Raw genomic sequence first — 21,949 nt, forward strand, 5'->3', positions numbered from 1 at the left:
AATCAGATGCTACTTTTATTTATTTAGCCTTTCCTTCACCCTCCACCAAACTGCCCTGCAGGGACAACAGGCAGCCTGGGCCCCTGTTTTCAAAGCAATCATTGTGATATATAGAGAATCATATAACTCATGAATTTCTTTGTCTGTTTGTTTTTATCTCCCCCTCATCCCCCGCGCAGAAAACCCATCAGAGTGCTCTGCAGGTACAGCAGAAGGCTGAAGCCTTACTCCAGGCGAACCACTATGACATGGATATGATCAGGGACTGTGCGGAAAAGGTACCCATCTTTTAAGATTGTATGCAAATATATGAACAGAAATATTGTTGGTGTGGTTTTCTGTTGCCGGAAACTGATTTGTTTCTTTTTGTTGCCTGAAGGTGGCTGACCACTGGCAGCAGCTGATGCTGAAGATGGAGGACCGACTCAAGCTGGTCAATGCTTCTGTGGCCTTCTACAAGACCTCTGAACAGGTACGCTTCAGCATATTTGAGAGGACAAGCCGACTCACTTACACAGGTTTTTAAGTGCAATAGATTATCTTAAAACAGGAGTGAGATAAAATGATTTAAAAAAGGGATTATGTGAATTACTTTCACCCCCCTGTGAACATCAGAGCTGGAAAGCTAGTGCCTGCAGTATGAGATCAAGAGAAAGCCTGGAGTAAGAGAAGGCCACTAATGCCTGAAACAGTGGTTTCTAATATCGTTTAATCTATGTCTCAGGTGTGCAGTGTGTTAGAGAGCCTGGAGCAGGAGTACAAGAGAGAAGAAGACTGGTGTGGCGGTGCTGATAAACTGGGCCCGAACTGTGAGTCAGATCACGTCACTCCCATGATCAGCAAACATCTGGAGCAGAAGGAGGCTTTCCTCAAAGTAAGAACGTATTTTCAGTTTATATTTACCATAAAGAACATGTCAACACACTTGTTATATGTGTGCTTTCGAAGGTTTCAATATAAGTGAGAAAGTTTTTATTATTGCATTAGTATGTAACATCTGTTCTCATTGTTCCCTTTAACAGGCATGTACATTAGCCAGGCGTAACGCTGACGTCTTCTTAAAGTATCTGCACAGGAACAGTGTGAACATGCCCGGCATGTTGTCCCATGTCAAAGCTCCAGAGACTCAGGTTAAGAGTAAGTACATGACTCGTTGTCGCCTTCATCTTTTCTGCATCTCATCATTCTGAGGCTGATTCTGAGACTGTAAATCATTTCACTGTTTCTTATTTTTGTTGTCAAAACAATAACTTCAGGTGGTTATCATGTCACTGTTTAAAGCAGACATACAACAATAAAAGTCTCAAAATATCTTTGCTCTGCTGTCTCGTCAGATATTTTGAATGAGTTACTGCAGAGAGAGAATCGAGTGCTCCACTTCTGGACGATGAGGAAGCGGAGGCTGGACCAGTGCCAGCAGTATGTTGTGTTTGAACGCAGCGCAAAGCAGGTGTGTGCATATTATTGTGTAAACTGTATACTGTGAGATACGACTGAGCAGACTGACCTGGATGTGTCATTCAATACACTTCATACATAAGGAGTAGAAAAGAAGCCCCTTTCCTATGAGATACATTGCTCCTGATTGATCTGGATATAAATAAGCAAGTTGGTCTTGTGTCGGTTAGCAAACAGCTGCTACTTCAATCTGAATTTGTCGCTCTTTTTCGAGCAGTCTGTGTTTTTCTTTGTAATGATACATTTCAAATGTACTGGAAATGATGTAAGCTGGCAGGCATTCACAAAGGCAGTCTTGAAGACAGCTATCATTATGTGGCCCAGTAGAAATGTAACTCTGTGTTTATTACACAGCAGTGCCAAACAGAAGTCTCCGACCTCTCATTTCTTGCACTCATGGCAGTACTCAACATTTAAAATATGTTTGTTTGTTTTTTTTGGGTTGGAATGGTACGAGAGCCTCTATGATAGGTCAAGTCACAAGAATACTCCAAATGTATCACTAGAACACAGACTTTTAATGAAGAAAAGACTTAGACAGAGCTTACATATCACCGACTGAGCAGAAATCTTAAGTAGTTTATTTAAATATAACTTGGACTGCTGGGAACTCTTTATTTTGAAGCAAGCAAGAATGTGCAGCCTCTAAGCTCTGACTGTGTATTAGATCAGAGGCTGTGTAAACACAAGTACCATGCTCCCTCTTGTGGTGAGTGGATGGTACAGCACAGGCACGCAGCAAAGCACTTCGCTAATAAAAATAATACAGTAGATGACATCATGGCTGTTTCTAGGACAAGGCTATTCTAGGGCAATCCAGGTTTTATCCCCAGGGCCAAAACACTTCCTGGTGTCACAGTTTGACTGGACCCGCCCTGCCTGCTACTGCTGGTTTAAGAACACAGCCAGTAGAACATTTGGAAATGGAATAGTTCAAATATGCATTGTGTCTGCATGTTATACAGATTGTATCTGACATATATATCTTAATAATGATCCTATAAGTGTTTGTAAATTACAAGGACATCAACTTCCATGACTTTACTCATGAAGAGATACTAAACCAAATGTTTCTGAGGTACTTACAGATACGACAGGTTGACTTTTCGTGTCTTATCTCACAGTCGCTTTACATCATTTTTCTTTAATGTTCATGACTTTGTCGATTCAATGTGTGCTTTCTTCTGTTTTAATTTTAATTGGTGGTTTTTAAGTGTTCGGTAAACACAACACATTTCTTTAGATTTTTTTATCGATTGAACTATTTATTTAGTTGAAGTTTGCAATGGGTCCGTATTTCAAGTCTAAGGAACTAACAGAGGGGAAGGGGCACTCTGTCAGTTGTCATAATTTTCTTTGACATTTTGATGCATATACACATAATTACAAATGAACAACATATTTTTCCAGACTGTTTTGAGGACAGTTTTTCTCACAGCTGTTCATCAGGAACCCCAGTTTAAGGCCTTAAGTGTTTAAAACTTAATAATGAGGGTTAAAGGTAAAATGAACAGTGGAGTGAATTGTGCATATTAGAATTTGAACCATTATTAATTAAAAAATGGAGTCCCTCCGGATATGGGAGGATATGATAAATAGGTTTAATATTACAAACTTCCATTTTGCTTTACTTGTGTTGCAGTTTTAAGAGTTTGAAGTTTAACAGCTTGAGCCGTCTTCTGATTTAGATGGTTGATAAAGAAATATGAGGCTATGTGTAATTGTGTCACTAAAATCCCTGCAGTGTGAACATACTCACTTGTGATTGGTCGTGTCCTCAGGCCCTGGAGTGGATCCATGACACTGGGGAGTTTTACCTGTCCACACACACATCCACCGGCTCCAGCATTCATCACACACAGGAGCTGCTAAAAGAGCACGAAGACTTCCAGATCACAGCAAAGGTACGTGTGTTTCGTTTATTTGTCTGTTTCAAAGAAGGCTGGAAGGATATGAAGTATGTGTTTGTCCGTCACTACACTCATGTTGCTGTGTTTAGTTGTGTTTGTGTTTGCACAGTGCTCTGCTCTGCCATGAGGCCCACTCCCAGGGCGCTGTATTGTCCTCGATGCTGTGTCACTGTTATTGTGTAAAAGAAAAGCTATTGTGTCCATCAAGCAACACACTGATTTGTAACTCTCTCTCTCTCTCTCTCTCTCTCTCTCCACCTTTGTGTCTCTCTATCTACCTTTCCTCCACTGTCACTACTCTTTTTTTCTCTCTCCATCCCCTCCCTAAATGTGTCTCTATTGACAGCAAACTAAAGAGCGGGTGAAGCTGTTGATCCAGCTGGCCGATGGGTTTTGTGACAAGGGACACGCCCATGCCCTGGAGATAAAGAAATGGGTATCCTCGGTGGACAAGCGCTACAGGGACTTCTCTCTCCGCATGGACAAATATCGTACCTGCCTGGAAACGGCGCTTGGCATTTCTTCCGACTCCAACAAAGCTGTGAGTGCTAACCACTGATCAAAAACTGTGTTTCTCCTTTTGTGTTTTTGCAGACTTTATTTATCTGCTCTTTTATTTAAATCTCGGGATTATGGTCTTCAATAACAGTCAAAAGAAATACATATGGCATGTTCTATACTTATAAGGATATACCTTTTTGTTTAAGAATTTGCAAAATCATGTTCAAGGTTATAAATAGAACCATACCAACTGCTTTAATTTGATCCTAATATTAAGTATACGTGCTTTCACCAGGTGGTCGCATGTAGACAGATGTTGCATAACTGTATGTTTGTATTGGAGCTCCGTCTCCCCACAGTGTGTTTTAATAAACGGGTGCTAACAGCAAACAAGATCATGACACATTGTCGTGTTGAGTAGTGAATGAACACAACGCATGTTACAGGCAACATAAAAGCCCCCCCTGTGTCCTTTTCAGAGTAAAGAGCTGCAACTGGACATCATCCCGGCCAGCGCTCCAGGGTCAGAGGTCAAGCTGAGGGATGCTGCTCATGAACTCAACGAGGAGAAGAGGAAGTCAGCGCGAAGGAAAGAGTAGGTGTCACACGTTTTTTTCTGACACAGACAAGTACTGGGGAAAAAAATGTCAACATCTTGTTTTTATGACTCATTAAAAATGTATAACTGCAGAGAGGCTTTCATTTCAAAATGTTTGGATTAGTGTCAATGTGGAGATTAATGTTAAATTGCCCAGAGAACATTGAGACAAAACAGGGAACACTGAAATCTTTAAATCCAATCAAGTGTGTAAACAAATGGAGATGAAGTGTATGGTGGGTGAGGGAGGACGCCGGGATGAGCCTTATCACAAAATGTTTCAGGTGTTCTTGATGCTGTGAAGAAAATCTGTGGTAATTTGTTCTAGTTAGTTTATTCATACAGAGGGGAGGCCATGCACAGGCTTGTAATGCTTCCAAATACAAACTGTTTCTGGCTTTCTGCTGTAACACACGATTAAGTTCATCACAATCATCTTTCATGTGTGTGTGTCATTTTAGATTTATAATGGCTGAGCTGATTCAAACAGAGAAAACCTACGTCAGAGACCTACGGGAGTGTATGGATGTAAGTATTATAACAACCCCGCTCATTATATCCTTGAGTATATTTACACAGTAAATCATCATCACTGCTCACACTGAGATTGTGTCAGTCGTTGTCCTTATCTTTGTTTGTGAGGTTCCATGTTTACTGTTCTGGTAGATTTTCAGTTCAAACTCCTTCATGGTTCAGTTCAACATTTTCCTCTTTCTTCTTGTTTAGATTTTTTTCCCTGATTCTCAATAATTAAGTCAATGATTTAACGTACCTAATCAAGTCAAATCAAAGTTTATTTATCTAACAACCTGAGTTGATCAAAGTGCTATCACAGCTAAAAAGCAAAAACAATATAAAGAGAGAAATATAACCAGATAAGGAGCAGATACTCTGAACATAAAGACCGTCTTAGGGGTTACTTCATTGGTTATATTCTGTTGTGTGCGTGTTTGTTCAGACGTACCTGTGGGAGATGACCAGCGGCGTGGAGGAGATTCCTCCTGGTATTGTCAACAAGGAACACATCATCTTTGGGAACATGCAGGACCTCTACGAGTTTCATCACAAGTCAGTTACACGAGTTATCAACGTCAACATATTCAAAGTTTAAATGTGTAAAGTTCTGTAAGAAGAGATTTACAGCGTCTGATGGTTCTTCCTTTAAATCTTCCTGTGTCTGTGCAGCATCTTCCTGAAGGAGTTGGAGAAGTATGAGCAGCTGCCAGAGGATGTTGGCCATTGCTTTGTCACCTGGGTAAGAAGTTGTAATAATAATATTAGTAATACATTTTATGTATAAGGCACTTTACATTTAAAGCAAATACTACAATTTGAAATAAGAGTATAAACATATACACATATACAGTACATGCTCATGAACTTAGATTACACTCTTACCTCTCAACAATAACACATTGCAAACATTTTGTCCTACCCTCCTTTTCTACAGTGTATGATCCGGCCATTTGAAGTTTAAATATTAAAATCAACACACTACACTTTGCTTGTTTAGTCTTACACATATCCTGTAAATATGTTGCCAAGTACCTTGACACTTTGTGAGTAAAGCAGCGATGTTGCATCTCCTTCCCCAGGCTGATAAGTTCCAGATGTATGTGAACTACTGTAAGAACAAACCCGACTCCACTCAGCTCATCCTGGAACATGCTGGACCCTACTTTGATGTAAGTCAACACCAGCAATGCTTGATGTCTAATCACTTGTTCATAAGCCTTACACTATGCCATAAATACATTTTCAGGGAGTAGATACTGATAATTTTTTATGTAATATATTATATATTTGACCTTTGAAATATTTGGATTGACAATGGCTGACATTGTTTTTCTGTACAAAACATCAACGGTGTCTTTTTCCCTTTTTGACCCACAGGAAATCCAGCAAAGGCACCGCCTTGCCAACTCTATCTCTTCTTACCTGATCAAACCGGTCCAGAGAATCACTAAATACCAGCTCCTGCTTAAGGTACCTCATGCCTTTAGAATAATTTAAAAACAAGGAAATCTATTCCGGCTTCATGTTATATTCACCATGTCCTTATTTTATGTGAATGTGTGTGTGTGTTTTGTATTTGTAGGAGTTGTTGACATGCTGTGAGGAGGGTAAAGGTGAGATCAAGGACGGTCTTGAAGTGATGCTCAGTGTACCCAAGAGAGCCAATGATGCCATGCACCTCTCTATGCTGGATGGTGGGTATACAAAACACACACTCTCTCACGTGCCTCTGCTTTATTGAAACTCACATTTATCACTGATAGTCACCTGTAAAACTATGTGGGTTTAATGTTTCAAACAGCACTTTCACTTTGCTGTTGTAAATGTTATCACATCCCTCTCTTTCATTTCTGTCTGCACAAATTACTCAGCTGTGACTCAGCAAAAACTTCATTCAACTTCCTTCCAAATGCCACCCACTAACATGTTTGTACACACAAAATAACTGTGTGTACAGTACAACTCCCCCTAAATGACTCTTTCCTCTTCTCCCTGCACGACCTCAGGGTTTGACGGAAACATTGACTCCCAGGGAGAGTTGATCCTCCAGGAGTCCTTCCAGGTCTGGGATCCAAAGACACTGATCCGAAAGGGTCGTGACCGACATCTCTTTCTTTTTGAGATGTCGCTGGTCCTCAGCAAAGAAGTCAAAGACTCCAACGGACGTAGCAAGTACCTGTACAAGAGCAAGCTCTTTGTAAGTAATGAACTGTTTAATCATACTATATTATTTCTTTTAATCTATTTAGTGAAGTCGTCAGGAAGCTCTGATTTATCACTTACTGTTTAAAGCACCAACAATTACATTATGAAACCAGTAATTATAGATCTGAGGAGAACGGCATGTCGCTCAGTTGTATGCTTGAGAGAGTATTATAGAAGTGACAATGAACATTGAATCTTATTATAGACACAATGAGTTTAGTTTATGTGAACTGATTAATAACACAAGATGCTTAAGTTCATTCTGCTCATGCTCCAGCCTCTTCCTTCATAACAGAGCTGTCCTCAATCAAAAATATGATGTTTTTGTTTTTTTAATTTGTGTTGCTTATTGTTAGCTCATGTGAGTAAATTTCTTGACATCTTAATTTCCCTTCTTAGACATCTGAGCTCGGAGTGACCGAACATGTGGAGGGAGATCCTTGTAAATTTGCCTTGTGGGTGGGCAGGACCCCGACCTCAGACAACAAGATCGTCCTCAAGGTATCAAGATGTTGCAATGCAGCAATTATTGTCCTGCTTTGAATTTACTGAGTGTGTTTTTAGTTATATTAGGCACCATAATCCTTTCATCTAGGAAACAAAGCTGTGGATATATGGGTAAAGTGGTACCAAGCTCTTTCATCTACATATAAAAAAATAGCTATTTTTCTGAGTTTTAGAAAGTAAACAATCAAGTTGATTTGGAACTGGAACCACCATTTTTTTTTGTTTCCTACAGAGCTTCAGTTCCTCTTTCGGCTCTGTTCAAAGTGTAAAATAGATCCCTGTATGATTTCGTTAACTCAGTCACACGTAAAGAGTCACTCTATATCTCTGTAGTCCACCCCCTCTAAATCCTCCATAGCGCCTTCTGTTCAGCCAAGAAAGTTCACTCCCTGGAGTGTTACTGAGCCGTCGATAGGTCAGAATCCACACTCACAAGCAACTTGGTAGCTCTCGCACAGTGAGTCAGAAGAGATGATTTATGCACCGTGTGTGTTTGTGTGAAGGAATGAGATTGGTTTAGGGATCTACCAAGGGAAAGACAGAAGTTGCCAATCCCTGTGTCTGTGTTATGATGTGTGAATGTTTTTGTACAGCTATCTGTCTTATTACATAACCTCTGATGGCCATCTTAATATGTGTCTTATGTAACAATGTGCTGCTGGTTGCTAAGTGAAGAAGGAGGATGAGAGACAGACAAGAGCAATCATACACAAAATCCAAACCCCAGTCTGACAATACATTATATGTGGTGTTTGTCGTTTGGGAGACTCTGCTGTCGTCATTACACTTTGAGTCTGAATATGGATATGAGTCAGGAACATGATTGCTGTGGTCAAAGCACTCAGGTGGAATCAGACAGAACTATATAATTGCAAAATTGAACCTGATAGCATGTGATGGGCCAACAATTCATCCAGTCAGGTCAAGTGATCAGGGCAAACCACTTCAATATTTCTCTGCTGTCACATCTTTTGTTGTTGGACTAATGTGCTTATTATGCTGCTGACATACCAGCTGTACATATATATGATCGTGCAAATCTAACCTACACATGTGTTTTGTCCCAGGCTTCAAGTATTGAGAACAAGCAGGACTGGATTAAACACATTCGGGAGGTTATCCAGGAGCGAACTGTCCACCTGCGTGGAGCTCTGAAGGAGCCCATCCACATCCCCAAAGCTACAACAACCAAGCATAAAGGCAGACGGTGAGCTCATTATATTAGCCAACATGAAAAAAATATCACACTGTACTCTTACTTTTTATCAAACAAGTAGAAGAAGACATGGTACAAACAATTTCAGCCTTAGCAATCATACTGGAGAATAACAGCAACTACAGAGTTAAAAAGCCTCCCAGTATCCACACTGTTGTTAACCAACATTTCCAGTAAATAGTCATTAGAAAAAATGCAATAACTATTATATTATAATTTAATCTAATGTTTAACTGCAGTGACGGAGAGGAGCTGGACAGCCAGGGAGACGCCAGCAGCCAACCTGATACCATCTCCATCGCCTCGCGGACATCCCAGAACACACTGGACAGCGATAAGGTAGGAACACACCCCCTCCACATATTCTCCCCGAAATGTACAGTGCTGCGTTATGGTGAACAGTCAAAAGCTCCTCGTGGTGAGGCGCGGATGGCCTAGCGGTTAGGTCGCTCCCCTTGTACGGACCCAGGTTTGAGTCCGACCTGTGGCAATTTTCCCGCATGTCATTCCCCACTCTCTCTCCCCAGCTTCCTTCTCTATTCACTGTCCACTCAAATTAAGGAAACAATTCTCCCCCCCCCCCCCCCCCCCAAACACGCTGTCTCACTCCTGTTCTCTTATTTTGAAAAATATAAGAATAATAAAATAAATGATAAAAAATTAAATACAGACTTCCTTGCTGAATAACTTTTCCTGATACCAAATGTCTGTGCACAGCTGGCTTTGATGCATTAACTAGCGGTACATCTTAAGATATTGGAATGACGTACTTTTTTTTTTTTTTTCATGAGAGAGAGAAAAAAAAAAAGTCAAATATGAGAGGGTAGAAGTCTGTTGCACCAAAAGACCGTTGCCATGGATAGTGTGAGAGTGGGTGATCCTTAATGTTACGCATGACCATGTGCCCACACACTGGCAGACAAATGTTGACGTTCCACACTACCTCCATCATCGCCTTGATAAAATATTTGATTGTGATCTCATTGCATCCTGAGTGCATTCACACCTGTACTTAAGGCTGTACACTTGTACCAGGTATAGGGTGAGTAAACAGATGGACACATTTTGTACTCAAAAAGATGTGATTGTTAGAGCTCAGGGTGCTTAGATTTTATTATTTCATTTGATCAATAAATGTGTAATATTGTTCGTACAATAAAAACAATCAGTTTCTCTTTGCTTCAGACTTTCAATTCCATTCAATTAATACTATTCTCCTCTCAGTATAATCTTATCCTGTAAAAAAACGTGCTGAGTGCTCACATGATCAACGACCTGACCAGAGAGATTGTTAGCAGCGTACCAGCAGCTGCTGCAGAAAACGTCAGAGAGGCTTCTATTTACAAAACTGTTCCAGAGCATAACTGAAGGAGAAATGAAAGCATGTCTCCAGTTTAAAAAAAACCCCAACAATGCTCATGTACACTCAACCCAAGATACTAACACTTGCGCTCCCTGCTCGCCCTCTGCTCAGATGCTCTGATTCTGTCATTATGCCGTTTCACATTGTCACATCGTCAGAAGCTGCAAACTGGTTGGCATCGGCTAACTTTCCCTCAAGTTGTTTCCTGTCAAAGTGCTTGATTGTGTGATGAGAAATAATCAGTCCATCTGATAAAGATGTAGAGCAGTGTGTGTTTTTGTATGTGTGCAACCATGCTTGTGTGTGTTTATGAGTGCGAGAGAGGGAGTGAGAGAGAGAATCTGAGCTATCTCGATACATGGACAGTCGGACGTGGTTATATCTGGTAATAGCACCACAGAAGGCCGATCCTCCTACGCTCAGTATGAGCAACTGTAGAGCTGACATACGCACACACATGCACACGGACACACACAGAGATGAAAATATTTCCCTACTTTTATGTCACACTAATTATACACTGTAGCTGTGGACTCTTACGTGAGGTCTTCATTTTCACACTGGAGTTGGACTTTCCCCAACGCGGCCTCAAATAAGATAACTAGTTTAACTTGTTCAATGTTGTTTTTTCGACCACTCAAAGATCTGCTCTGTGGTTGTTCCAAATGACACAAAACCTCATCTTTATCCAATTGTGTCAACACTATCACAGACACCGATTCATTAATCCATGCTCCCTCAGTTAAGGACAAACACATAAACATGCAAAACACGCTCTCAAATTTGCATCTCTCCATTTTTTGAATGCTTCTCTCTATCCATCTCTATGTGAGGATGGTCTGTGAGACCTTTCATTCAAAAGGTAGCGACAGTGGTGTGTTTGTGTTAGTGTGTGTGTGTGTGTGAGTACGTCCGGTTCCTGTGTGTGTCTCCGCTTCGGTGACTGACTCGTGTGTCCGCAGCTTCAGCCTCCCACGCTCTCTTCACAGAGGATGCTCGTCTGAATGCCAGACAGGAGAGCACAGTTTTGAGTCCTCACAGCCATTGAGCTCACACCTGCTTTAACAAATGAAAAATTCAGGCAAATGTTAAAAAAAAAAAAAAAAATCATTTAAATGTAATGGTGCTTTATTTTGGTGTTTAATTGTAGCATAGTTGGTTAAACAACAAGGCAGGATTCAATGCTCCGCTACAGGGAGGAGACGCACAGAAGGGAACCAGTTCATCGTCAATAGTCTAATTGTGAGCACCCACAGAGGAGTGCTGTGGATGGCAGATACTTTTCTCTTAGCCTTTGGATGTCTAAGGGATCAGGACTGTAATTATCTGGGGCTGTTTTGTTTTTTTTCCCAGAGGAAATACTCCATCAACCTTTAACATTTTACAAGACAGCTCATACTAGTCTAGTGAGCATCTTCTTCTTCATTACGATTAAGGACAATTTGAGTGGATTTCTGGAGAACTCCGGCAGTTTTTCTATCACCTTGAAACTTCTCTCACGATGAGGGAGTGGAGAACGATGGAGAGGCTGGTGGAGAGGAGCTCACATCCCGTTTCTCAGCTCCTCAGCTCTCTGGCTTTACCGCACTACCAAAGGGTATGTTGCAAACAATGCGCGTGGTGGCACTTTTAACATTAGGGGGAACTGTTGTGACATTTATATACTGGGGCTTTGATGTTGTAAAGGATGCAAGAGACATGCCACAATACTTTGTATCAACTCTTGAAATAAGAAAAATCATCTCCAGCTTTAGTAGCCATAAAGATCTGAAAGATTGTATATGAAATGTATGAGTTTAGTCTAAAGCATTTGTGGCTATTATTCAATGTATGACTGATATATGGCTTGAGTATACAATGTGTCATATTTGATATGAGCTCAGAAGATGATTACAATTATTTTTAATTAGTTTGATTGTCCAGAGTTCTTGAATATGAACACGTAAGGTTTGTTTTGAAAATTTGCTGTGGAGTCGATAAACTTAATTTCCTTTTACATGATAAAAATAAACCGGATGATTACTAAAGAATGAACAACTTAAAAAAAAAAAAAAAGAAATTGAATCATGTATTTTGCTACTCACAGCAAATTCGTTCTTATTATGCGCATGAGCCACATTCAAAAAAGAAAAAATTAGCAATCCCTGACAGAATTCTTTATTTTGTCAAATTTTCACAATAAAACGATCTGTGCCTCATCCGGTGTGCCACTATGGTATACCTTTTTCCTGTGAGCAAAGTGCTTTATTTTATGAGCAAGTGCAGCATCGATGAAATATAAGAGCTGCATTTTCAGTCATATGCTGAACAGAATTACTTCTGAGTATAACCAGCAAGCAAAAACAACTTGTTCCACCTTCCTGAATCGCCTCCTTTTTGAAAGACACTCGCATGATCGGAGTCAGATTGTCATAGTGACTTTTTGTTCCATTGTGCTAGAATGAGTCAGCCTCATCATTTTGTTTTACACTGCTGCTTGAGAACATTTGCTGTTTGCAGAGTATGATGTGTGGAAAATGTTTTCACTTGAGTGTTTGAGTGAGTTCAGCTCACAGTACCAAGATTGTCAAAATGCAGTCAGAATCAATGTTTTTCACCTGTCCTAAATAAGTTCACTAGCAGTATATCACTACACACATACCGTACGCACTGTACTTTAATATGATGTCTTTTTATTTCTTGTTGCAAGTGGATAATAATTCTCACCTTGTTTTCCTGTGACTGCCTTTATTGCTTTGGCAATCATGTGGATAGTATAAAAAACAAATAACCCCATATGTTTCCTGTTTAGCTTCAAGAGGTTTTGATAGACTTCTCTTCTTTTCTGTTCTCTATTTCAGCTGTCCGGAGGCTGTGAGCTGACCGTGGTGATCCATGACTTTGTGTCCAGTAACGGTGGCAGCAGTGGGGAGCTGACGGTACGCCGTGGACAGACTGTGGAGGTTCTGGAGCGACTCCATGACAAGCCAGACTGGTGCTTGGTGCGCACCACGGACCGCTCCCCGGCCCAGGAGGGCATCGTGCCCTGCTCCATGCTCTGTATCGCTCACTCCAGGTCCTCCATGGAGATGGAGGGGCTCTTCAACCACAAAGGTAGGAGTAGAATTTTTTTATTGCCATTTTGTACAAACTCTAGCAAGTGTCCTGAAAGTTAGTTTGTAATATTAAGGCACATCTGGACACTTCAGGAAGCTCATTCGATGTATTTCATATTTGGAAACAGCGCGCTAGTCTGCAGAACCTTCTTATCTCACACAATAACTGCTCGTCACATCCATGCACATATTGGCATGATAGTGAAAGATAACAGGATGTATTTCTTGTTTGCAAACATTGCACAAGTGACTTGTCAGGCCTTTTTTCTCACTAAACATCTGCTTTGAAAGGCACCAACCTTTATTTCTGGGTGTTGCTGTGCAACTGTTGAACACCTACTTGATGCTGTCTTTTAATTATCTCGAAATAATTTCAACCTTTAAATTCCCAACACATTACTGAAACAAGCAACAGCAAGCCCCTCTTTTGTAGAGGGGCTTGCTGTTGCAAGCCTTAGGCGTCTCATTATGAAAAATCGACCTCCAAAGGTTATTTCCACCGTCCATGGTTACAGTGGTTACAGTTAAAGAAATATTGTTGAATTATTTCCTGCCAGACAATATGCACCATAATTACCAACCATACCCATTACTGTTGGGAAAGTGGGAGTTTTTCTGCAGACCAATAAGAACTTTGAACACAAATGTTCAAAATTACTGTAAACATCCAGATGTTCTGATGTCCCTGAACGCAGCTTTCTCATGATACGTTTAATTTTCTCCTTTTGTGCCAATCTCTAGAAGATATAAACTCTGTATACTAGTACCAGTACATGCCTATGCTATACGCATCATATATCATTTCTTGTAACTAAAAACATTTAAATATCATGTTCCAACTAGTGCTCAAATATTTACCACTACAGACCGTACCCTCATGTGCCACCTGGTCTGTTCTGAGTTCTGAGCTGCTGTCGTCGTATGATAACAGAACTTTCTGCTTGTGTCTCTTTCACTTTAATCTGTTAGAGTGGGAGAGTGCTGCAATGCTTGTTTCTATGGTAATATAGCATACACATATTTTGCGGGAAAGCTTCTTTGTAGTCAGAATGAGAAATGTCTGCATTTGTATTTCAAATTACAGGATACATGGACTGTACATACAAGAAGTCATAGCTTTGGAATTGAATGATTTACACATATAGTACATAACAGGAAGGCTGGTAGCATTTCCCAGCTGCGTATTTAACCACAGCTTTACTGTTTCTCATTCTGTTTGCTTACAGAGGCTCTTGTTTTTTTATCTGGCTTTCCTCTGTCTCTTGGTTGCGCTTAACCCGCCCTCAGTTTTATGTATCTGTGTGTTTGGGTGGCCAGAGGGAGTGATGAAAAGGAGCCTCTCACTGCAGGGGTTGCTGCGGTTAAAAAAAAAAAAAAAAGAGAGAGAGGCTGTTGCCAAGGAGGAGGAAAGACAAGGATGACAAGAAAACGTCTTTGCTACTTTGTCTGCTTTTTGTGTTTACTGACCATGCAGGCCACTTTGTCCAGAGTTGTGGAAGGGTGACGTGTTAAGGGGATTAGGGTTCTCTGGAAAATCTCTTTCCTGCTGTGTCTCATAGGCAGGAATAGTTGACTGTTGGGGTTGGGGAGGGGGGGGGGGGCTGTTTCTCTTGGGAATAACTACAATGAAGAGTGAGATAGCCTGTATCACATATAGGAGGCAACTGATGACAGTCATTTACATCTGTAGCAGCATGCGTTCAAGGTGCATGTTTTTTAAATGTTTAAAAATTCCTTTAATGTTTATCTATGCAAACCGCAACATTCCTCTTAATTTGGGTTTACAACATTTCCATCCCCACTCTAAGCACATTATTGGAATCCCCCCGCTCATAAAAAAAAAACCTGCAGGTTAACTCTCAATGCCTTTTTGACTGAAACAAAAAGGTCTGAATAAATGACAAAACTTTTGATAAAAAAAGACCCTTTCAGGAGCAGAATAAATACATGCAGGCTGTGTCTATACAAGTGTGTGCGTGTTCTTGCAGGACAGAGTTTCTTTAGAGCCCAGGGACACACACACACACACACACACACACACACACACACACGTGCACAAAACACACTCACAGTGGAAAAGGAAGATTTAGTCTGCATAGCTTCTCTACACTGCACGGTGTGTAGGGTAAAGTGAAAATGTATCAAAATTAAGTTAAGTTAATTAAGTGTTAAATATAGTCAGCAGTAGTCAAGAAAACATAGCAAAACCTCCAAAAGGGATTCTGACTCCCAGAAAACCTGAATGAAATTTGTTATCCCTGATCATTTTGTTTTTCTCTCTTCTCTTGTATTTCATAACCGAGTCTATATTTGTTCCAAGCATACTGCACAACGTGTATGCATCCTAATGTCTGTGAAATATGCACCCGCCCACACAAACTGAGTGGGTGCTCCTACAAAGGGTAATACGGTAGATGTGCTGCGTGTTTACAGACATCCCGTTGGCTCGGGAGCGGCACAGTGGAGGCTTGCCCAATATCCTCACAGCAGCCCACTCACAGACGAGGGAGGGAGAGAGGGAGGGAAGGCGATACAAGGACAGTGAGAGGGAGAGACAGAGAGAGAGAGAGAGAGAGAGAGAAAACATCCTACTCTTTAATGCTGCATTTGACTTTTTCTTTTTCCCTCACCCTGGACTTCACACCTTCTCTTCCTGGATTTTAAGCGACATGAAGAATTATTTGTTTTTCATCTTCAAGCATTTCAGAAACAATCTTCGGTTTTCATAGCAATTAAAAGTCAGTGGCGATGCATTAAGGGATATTTTTCAAGTCAGTTTTCCCGAGGCTTGATATTTGCCTGACATGGCCCGTGGAATTGAGTCTTTAGTGTCTCTAAACCCTTTCTGCACCATGAATTCAGCACAGAGAGGACACTCTGACAACTGCAAGTTCTGGCTACTGGACCTGGGTAGGTGCCCTGATCATGTGTTAACAATGAGTGACAACATCATATGAAGGACTCAAGTCATGGTCTTCATAGCTTAGCCTGTGTTTTTCTATGTCAGGGTGTGTTTTGCTTGATAAAACACATGCTCTCTTTTTTTCATCTGGAGCAGAGTTTAATATGGGAATAATGACGAATCTGTGAAAGGCAGTTTTTGTTTCTTATGTAGAGGGAAAAAAATATGCAATTTGCGGATTTGTATTTATTATAGTAGAGAAAGTCTGTAAAGTTGAGAAAGAGAAACAGTAAATCTGATGTTTACCAGTTTGGTCCTATTGTTCATCATGTTCAGGATGTTAATGAAGGCTTTGATTGTAAAAGAAAGTGATGCTATTTGTGCTCTTAAAGCATGCAGGGTCAAAAAAAAAAATAAGACTAGAATTGTAACAGTTAACTTTGTGCAAGAAACATTATTTTAACTTTTTGACTGCTTGTCCTTGTTTTTAAATTCCACGTCAGCTCTTTTCAAATGACTTTGATGCAGAGGGCTTTCACTAATCAAGTGTGGATTATGTTGTGGCATTATGGCGCTGAAAGTAATTTGGTGAATGCACTGTTATTTGATGAGATATTAAATCTGCTGAAATCAAATAGACAAGATTATATCTCCGTGCCGATCTATGTCAGGTCAGAGTTTTTTTTTTTTGCACAGATGGACACAGAGGGTGTCACTGTAGACCTCAGGAGGAAACACAAATAATGAGACCAACAGCAGAAGAAGAGATTCACAGTGCGTTATGTATTAGTCCAATAAGCCTTAAAAACAACACCGAAACATGAGCATATTTTTTAATAGAACATGCTGGTGGTCTCTAAATACCCGTATCTCCCATCCCATCTCCACGCCCCACATAACTATGGCTGTGGCTGGCAAGCCCTCAGCCAGCATTGTCCACATATTTACAGATCAGCCAGCCAAACCCCCCGGAGCTTTCCCCTCATGGTTCACCTCCACCCCGTTAAAGCTCGTCTCCGACCACGCTTACTGTATGTTTGTGTGTTTGTATCCCTTCTCCTGGGTAAGGTAAGACCACAGGGAAGATGCTCCCCTGGTGACACCTCTGGAATCCCAGGCATGCCTCAGAGGAGCTGCGCAGACTTTCAGGATCCCTTCTGTTCTTCCACAGCCCCCTCCCCTCCCCTCCTATTCTGAGACTCCGGCACACACACACTAAGTTGTAAATCTGGCATGCTCTTTGCAGTAGTATGAATGAGCAGTGACTGAATTATGATGGCATGTCGGCATCTTACAGATTAAATGAGCAAACATCCGAGGATGCAGAGGATAGCATCTGTCGGCCTTTTGGTGGGTTTATTCTCAGGGATACCAGCCCACAGAGTTGAAGTGAGAAGCTGTTATTATTCATGTTCCGTATCATTGCTGACATGTGTATTTTGAAGCAGATGGTAGGGGCAGTTAGCAGATATTTTCATGTTTAAATGTCTGTTGCATGTATTTGCACATGCAGTCTTTATACCCTGTGCAACCTGAAGATATGTAAATGTCTGACTCCAATGATCATCATAGTGCTCTCAGTTATGTTGGGCTCTAATGAGAGAACTGATTATTTAACCAGGAATAAAACACAACGTCCTACATCGAAAGAAAGATTCTCCAGTCTTCTCTCTACTAATTAGAATCAGAAAAGATATTACATTTACTATTCTAACCAATGTTGATATACACAAGAAACTTGCTGACTTTTTGCAGTTTCATGGGTCTAGATTTTTTGAGAACACATTGTTCAATAGATTCAGTATTACTTGAGCTCAAACTTTTCTGTGAAATGTCAAATGAAATTCTCACTATAACAACAAAGCTTATACTCAAAGGACAAAGTCTTATGAGTCACTGATGCCACCAAACTTTGTGTCCCCAGTTTTTGTTTCCCATGAGTTGGAGCCTGACCCAGCTGTTCATGAGGTGTCTCCATAATGAAAGACTCTCTGCAGGGCACAGGGCAAAGGTGACGCCCTCTGTGTGTGTGTGTGTGTGTGTGTGTGTGTGTGTGTGTGTTTGGTGTGTATGTGTCTGTAGGGTTATTTTCTACTGAGGAGGAATGTGTCAAGGCTGCTGACCCCGTGTTTCATTTATTTACAACCCTGTTAGCACGACCTCTTCAGTCTCATCAGCATGTTGATAGCACCAGATGCTAATCTAACCGTCAGAGTGTGAACATCTGCGTGAAGGACAGATTCTGATTTCTTATTCCAATTTATGCACATTTCAAAAATAAAAAGACACCTCAATAGCGAAACTCACACACTGCCAGATCTATTGAATTTAGATTAATTGATTTCATTGTTTGTCTCTTTGTTTCAGTTTTTAAAGACATTTTGAAGACATGAAAGTAATAGTTTCTCACCTGAAATTAAATAGGTGTCAGATAACTGCTTGTAAGTTGTAATGTTTATCTCCTACTTGCCCTTCAGCTACTAAAATAAGAGCTGGGGCTTACTTGCTAACAGCATGTCAACATGTCAGGTTGTGACCTCAGCGTGTCTCCTGTCTGGTTGCACTACATGAGAAGTCCTGACCTCTGTCTCTGGCTCTATGTTTGTATCCCTTCACACATGCTTACATTATCTCCACAACACTCAGAATTACTGCCTCAAATAAGCTCTATGATCGCAACCATGCACTTTTCATACAGCAATGTAACACAAAGGGTTTCACATGACCAGAAAAATCTATAAACACAATATAACCTACCCCCCCCCCCCACACACACACACACACACACACACACACACACACACACACACACACACACACACACACACACACACACACACACACACCTTACCCACAATACATGCACAAGATAAAAAAAAAAAAAAACATGTTATAAATAAAATGAAAAAACAGGAACTGAGAAATTGAAGAAATCTTATTGTGAATTCATCATGGGTAAACAGAAGATCAACTTTTAAAATTCAAGACAGGGTAATAAGAGACGAACACATGAAGGACTCACATAAGCTCCCCTCAACTTAGGACATAAACTGACTTTCTGTCTGGTTTAAATTAAATTGCAGGATGAAAACAGGATGAAGAAAATGTGTTGACGCTTGCTCTGCTTTGGGTTACTGTGTGCTTTACTCATGGCTAAGAAATGTTACATGAGGCACATTAATTATCAGAATCTGTTGAAGATCGTGACTTTTACTGCTCCGGTTATTCTGTAGATATTTCCGAAAGGCCTTGGCTTTGTCAGAGTGCGATGGTGAGAGGAAGATGGCTTTAGAGCGCCTGATGTGGGAGAAGCTTGTTATTCTGGGAACTGTGCTTTGTTCTTTCCTTGCATGCGATGTGAGAACACATGCTTCGTATCAGTAAAGTGCAGTAAAAAAAAAAAAAGTCTCCCAGAGCCAGAATGACGTTCACATACAGATGCGTACATTTAGGCAGTGTGTGAAAGTGTCCAATGAGGGAAGGACAAATTTCCACACCTGCCATTCATAAGAGCCATTCAGCATGGTCACATGTTTAATCTTTAGCAGCTGCATCTATTTTAGCATTTGAATAGCTTAATGATGTGAGGCTGAATGTCTCAAACTCTGTACTCTTTGGGCAAGCTGCTGCACAGAGTCCTAAAATGAATGTGAAAGTCACATGCTAATCAGTAAGAACATTTTCTTCTGGATCTTCCTACACCAATAAACTCATTTTGATTGGTTTAGCTACAGCTCTGAACATCTTTGAATTGAAAGTGACTGAAAACGTTATCTAAGGAGTGAATAAAGCAGCCTAGGTGGGAACAGATAGTCAGAGCTGCACTCCTTGTCCTTGGCGATTACCAAAAGTATTGTCCTTGAATTAATCCATTTACTCAACTCACTTGAATGGCAACACAAAAAAGGGGAAACTCTTAAATCATGCTGTTATCTTTTGTTACATCGTGAAGTGTTGGAGGAGGTGAAAGGTCTTGTCGCAGGAATGCTGTGTGGTGTCAGATTCGGGGTCGAGTTGTTGCTGTGTGACAACATCGAGGGGGGAAATCCAGCCTCGGCCTTATCAACCTCTTTACTCAGATGGCTTGTTCAGCCTGTTGAAAGGATTTGTTTATCTCATTCTTAAGGAAGTAGCATCGTGCTCGAAGATTTAAAAGAAAAACAAGAAGCAACGAGTGACTATAAGGGCAATGAAAGGGACAAAAGTGAATAAGCAGACATGTAAGATAGGCAGGTGGTAGTATCTTTGAAGTATTCCAACAAAGCCTCAAGCATCCCTCTATGCTGCATTATTTTATCATGGCTCCGCTAAAAGTCGGAGAAGAGCTTTCCTCCTACAGATTCACTGTGAGAAGGAGGCCAGCCTGCCTACGGCACATAACACATGCAAACACTGAACAAACAAACGCTAACACATTTTCAGCATATACCATGCCTTTTCACAATGTTGCTAGCAAGCACTGAAACTCTCACTTGCCTACATAGTGACTATTTCTTACAGTTAGATGTCTATGTGAGATTTGCGGTCCAATATTGCATTTAGATTTTTTTTGTAAGACAAGACTTTTTTCCTTACAGATCTTGCCTTAATACGTGTGTTAATATAATTGTCAACCTCCTCTTGTTTACTCTCCCTTTCCCTCAGACACCTTGTCCGTGTCCAGTAACGACGCCCTTCAACCCGGCTCCAGCCTAACCCTGGGTCCTCACAGCTCCCCTGGCCCTAAACGTCCTGGGAACACCTTAAGGAAGTGGCTGACCAGTCCCGTGCGTCGGCTTAGCTCCGGCAAAGCTGACGGCCACGTCAAGAAGCTCGCCCACAAGCACAAGAAGAACCGGGACGGCACGAGGAAGAACATGGACACCATCCCCGGCTCGCAGAAGGACTCTGACGACAGCGCTGCCACACCACAGGACGAGACCCTGGAGGAAGTATGTGCAGATACAATAGTGGATTACTTTATCAGAATTATTAATACAACACCTTTTGTTTTTCTACCAGACGCTCTCTTTCTCTCTACAGCGCATGCGCAACGAGGGTCTGAGCAGTGGTACCTTGTCCAAGTCTTCCTCATCAGGCATGCAGAGCTGTGGCGAAGAGGAAGGAGAGGAGGGCGCCGATGCTGTCCCTCTACCTCCACCTATGGCTATCCAGCAGCACAGCCTGCTGCAGCCTGACTCCCAAGACGACAAGGTTGGTCACAGATGGCATTCTCCAAAAAAATAAAGATGCATAAATAACAATACATGGTATAAAGTATTAAAAAAATATGATGCATGACACCAACCAAGACAAATATGTCTTCAATTCAAGCTTTATAAACAGTTAAACTAATGAGGATGCATGGTAACACAAGATAAAGTCCTCTTTACAGGGAATTTCCCAATAATACTATAGATTTAAAGTATAAAAAAAAAGTTTTTTTACCCTTTTTAAAATGCACATTTCTAATAACAATAATAGTGATTATAACTCTACACTACTTTGACTAATAACTTATTTTTTTCCCCTTATTTTCTTGATGGTTGCATGTTCCTACCTTCAGCATTATGTTGATTTCTGTTCTGCTTCTCTTCTGTCCCAGTTCCCCTACCTGTCCATGTAAAACCACTTTGTTAACTCCTCTTTGGATCCTTCTTTATATAACTTTTTTTTTTTTGTTTTCTTTCGTCTTCTGT

General features: G+C 40.8%; 1 protein-coding gene across 4 annotated transcripts in view; it reads left to right on the top strand.

Annotated features, from left to right (window-relative positions):
- Positions 1-21,949, top strand: part of triob (trio Rho guanine nucleotide exchange factor b) — a 102,745-nt gene that overhangs the window by 67,700 nt on the left and 13,096 nt on the right. For 3 of the 4 annotated variants that reach the window (XM_061051004.1, XM_061051002.1, XM_061051003.1), the window contains 21 exons: positions 180-278; positions 380-472; positions 725-874; positions 1,023-1,137; positions 1,335-1,450; positions 3,240-3,362; positions 3,715-3,909; positions 4,349-4,464; positions 4,929-4,995; positions 5,426-5,535; positions 5,653-5,722; positions 6,063-6,152; positions 6,361-6,453; positions 6,566-6,677; positions 6,990-7,180; positions 7,588-7,689; positions 8,763-8,902; positions 9,151-9,250; positions 13,115-13,367; positions 20,916-21,202; positions 21,273-21,464. In XM_061051004.1, the coding sequence (XP_060906987.1) occupies positions 180-278; positions 380-472; positions 725-874; positions 1,023-1,137; positions 1,335-1,450; positions 3,240-3,362; positions 3,715-3,909; positions 4,349-4,464; positions 4,929-4,995; positions 5,426-5,535; positions 5,653-5,722; positions 6,063-6,152; positions 6,361-6,453; positions 6,566-6,677; positions 6,990-7,180; positions 7,588-7,689; positions 8,763-8,902; positions 9,151-9,250; positions 13,115-13,367; positions 20,916-21,202; positions 21,273-21,464 (2,814 nt within the window). The remainder of the gene's footprint in view (positions 1-179; positions 279-379; positions 473-724; positions 875-1,022; positions 1,138-1,334; positions 1,451-3,239; positions 3,363-3,714; positions 3,910-4,348; positions 4,465-4,928; positions 4,996-5,425; positions 5,536-5,652; positions 5,723-6,062; positions 6,153-6,360; positions 6,454-6,565; positions 6,678-6,989; positions 7,181-7,587; positions 7,690-8,762; positions 8,903-9,150; positions 9,251-13,114; positions 13,368-20,915; positions 21,203-21,272; positions 21,465-21,949) is intronic. The other variant, XM_061051005.1, reaches the window with a different exon arrangement.

Source organism: Labrus mixtus, chromosome 11 (assembly GCF_963584025.1).
Source record: "Labrus mixtus chromosome 11, fLabMix1.1, whole genome shotgun sequence".
Lineage (NCBI taxonomy): Eukaryota > Metazoa > Chordata > Actinopteri > Labriformes > Labridae > Labrus > Labrus mixtus.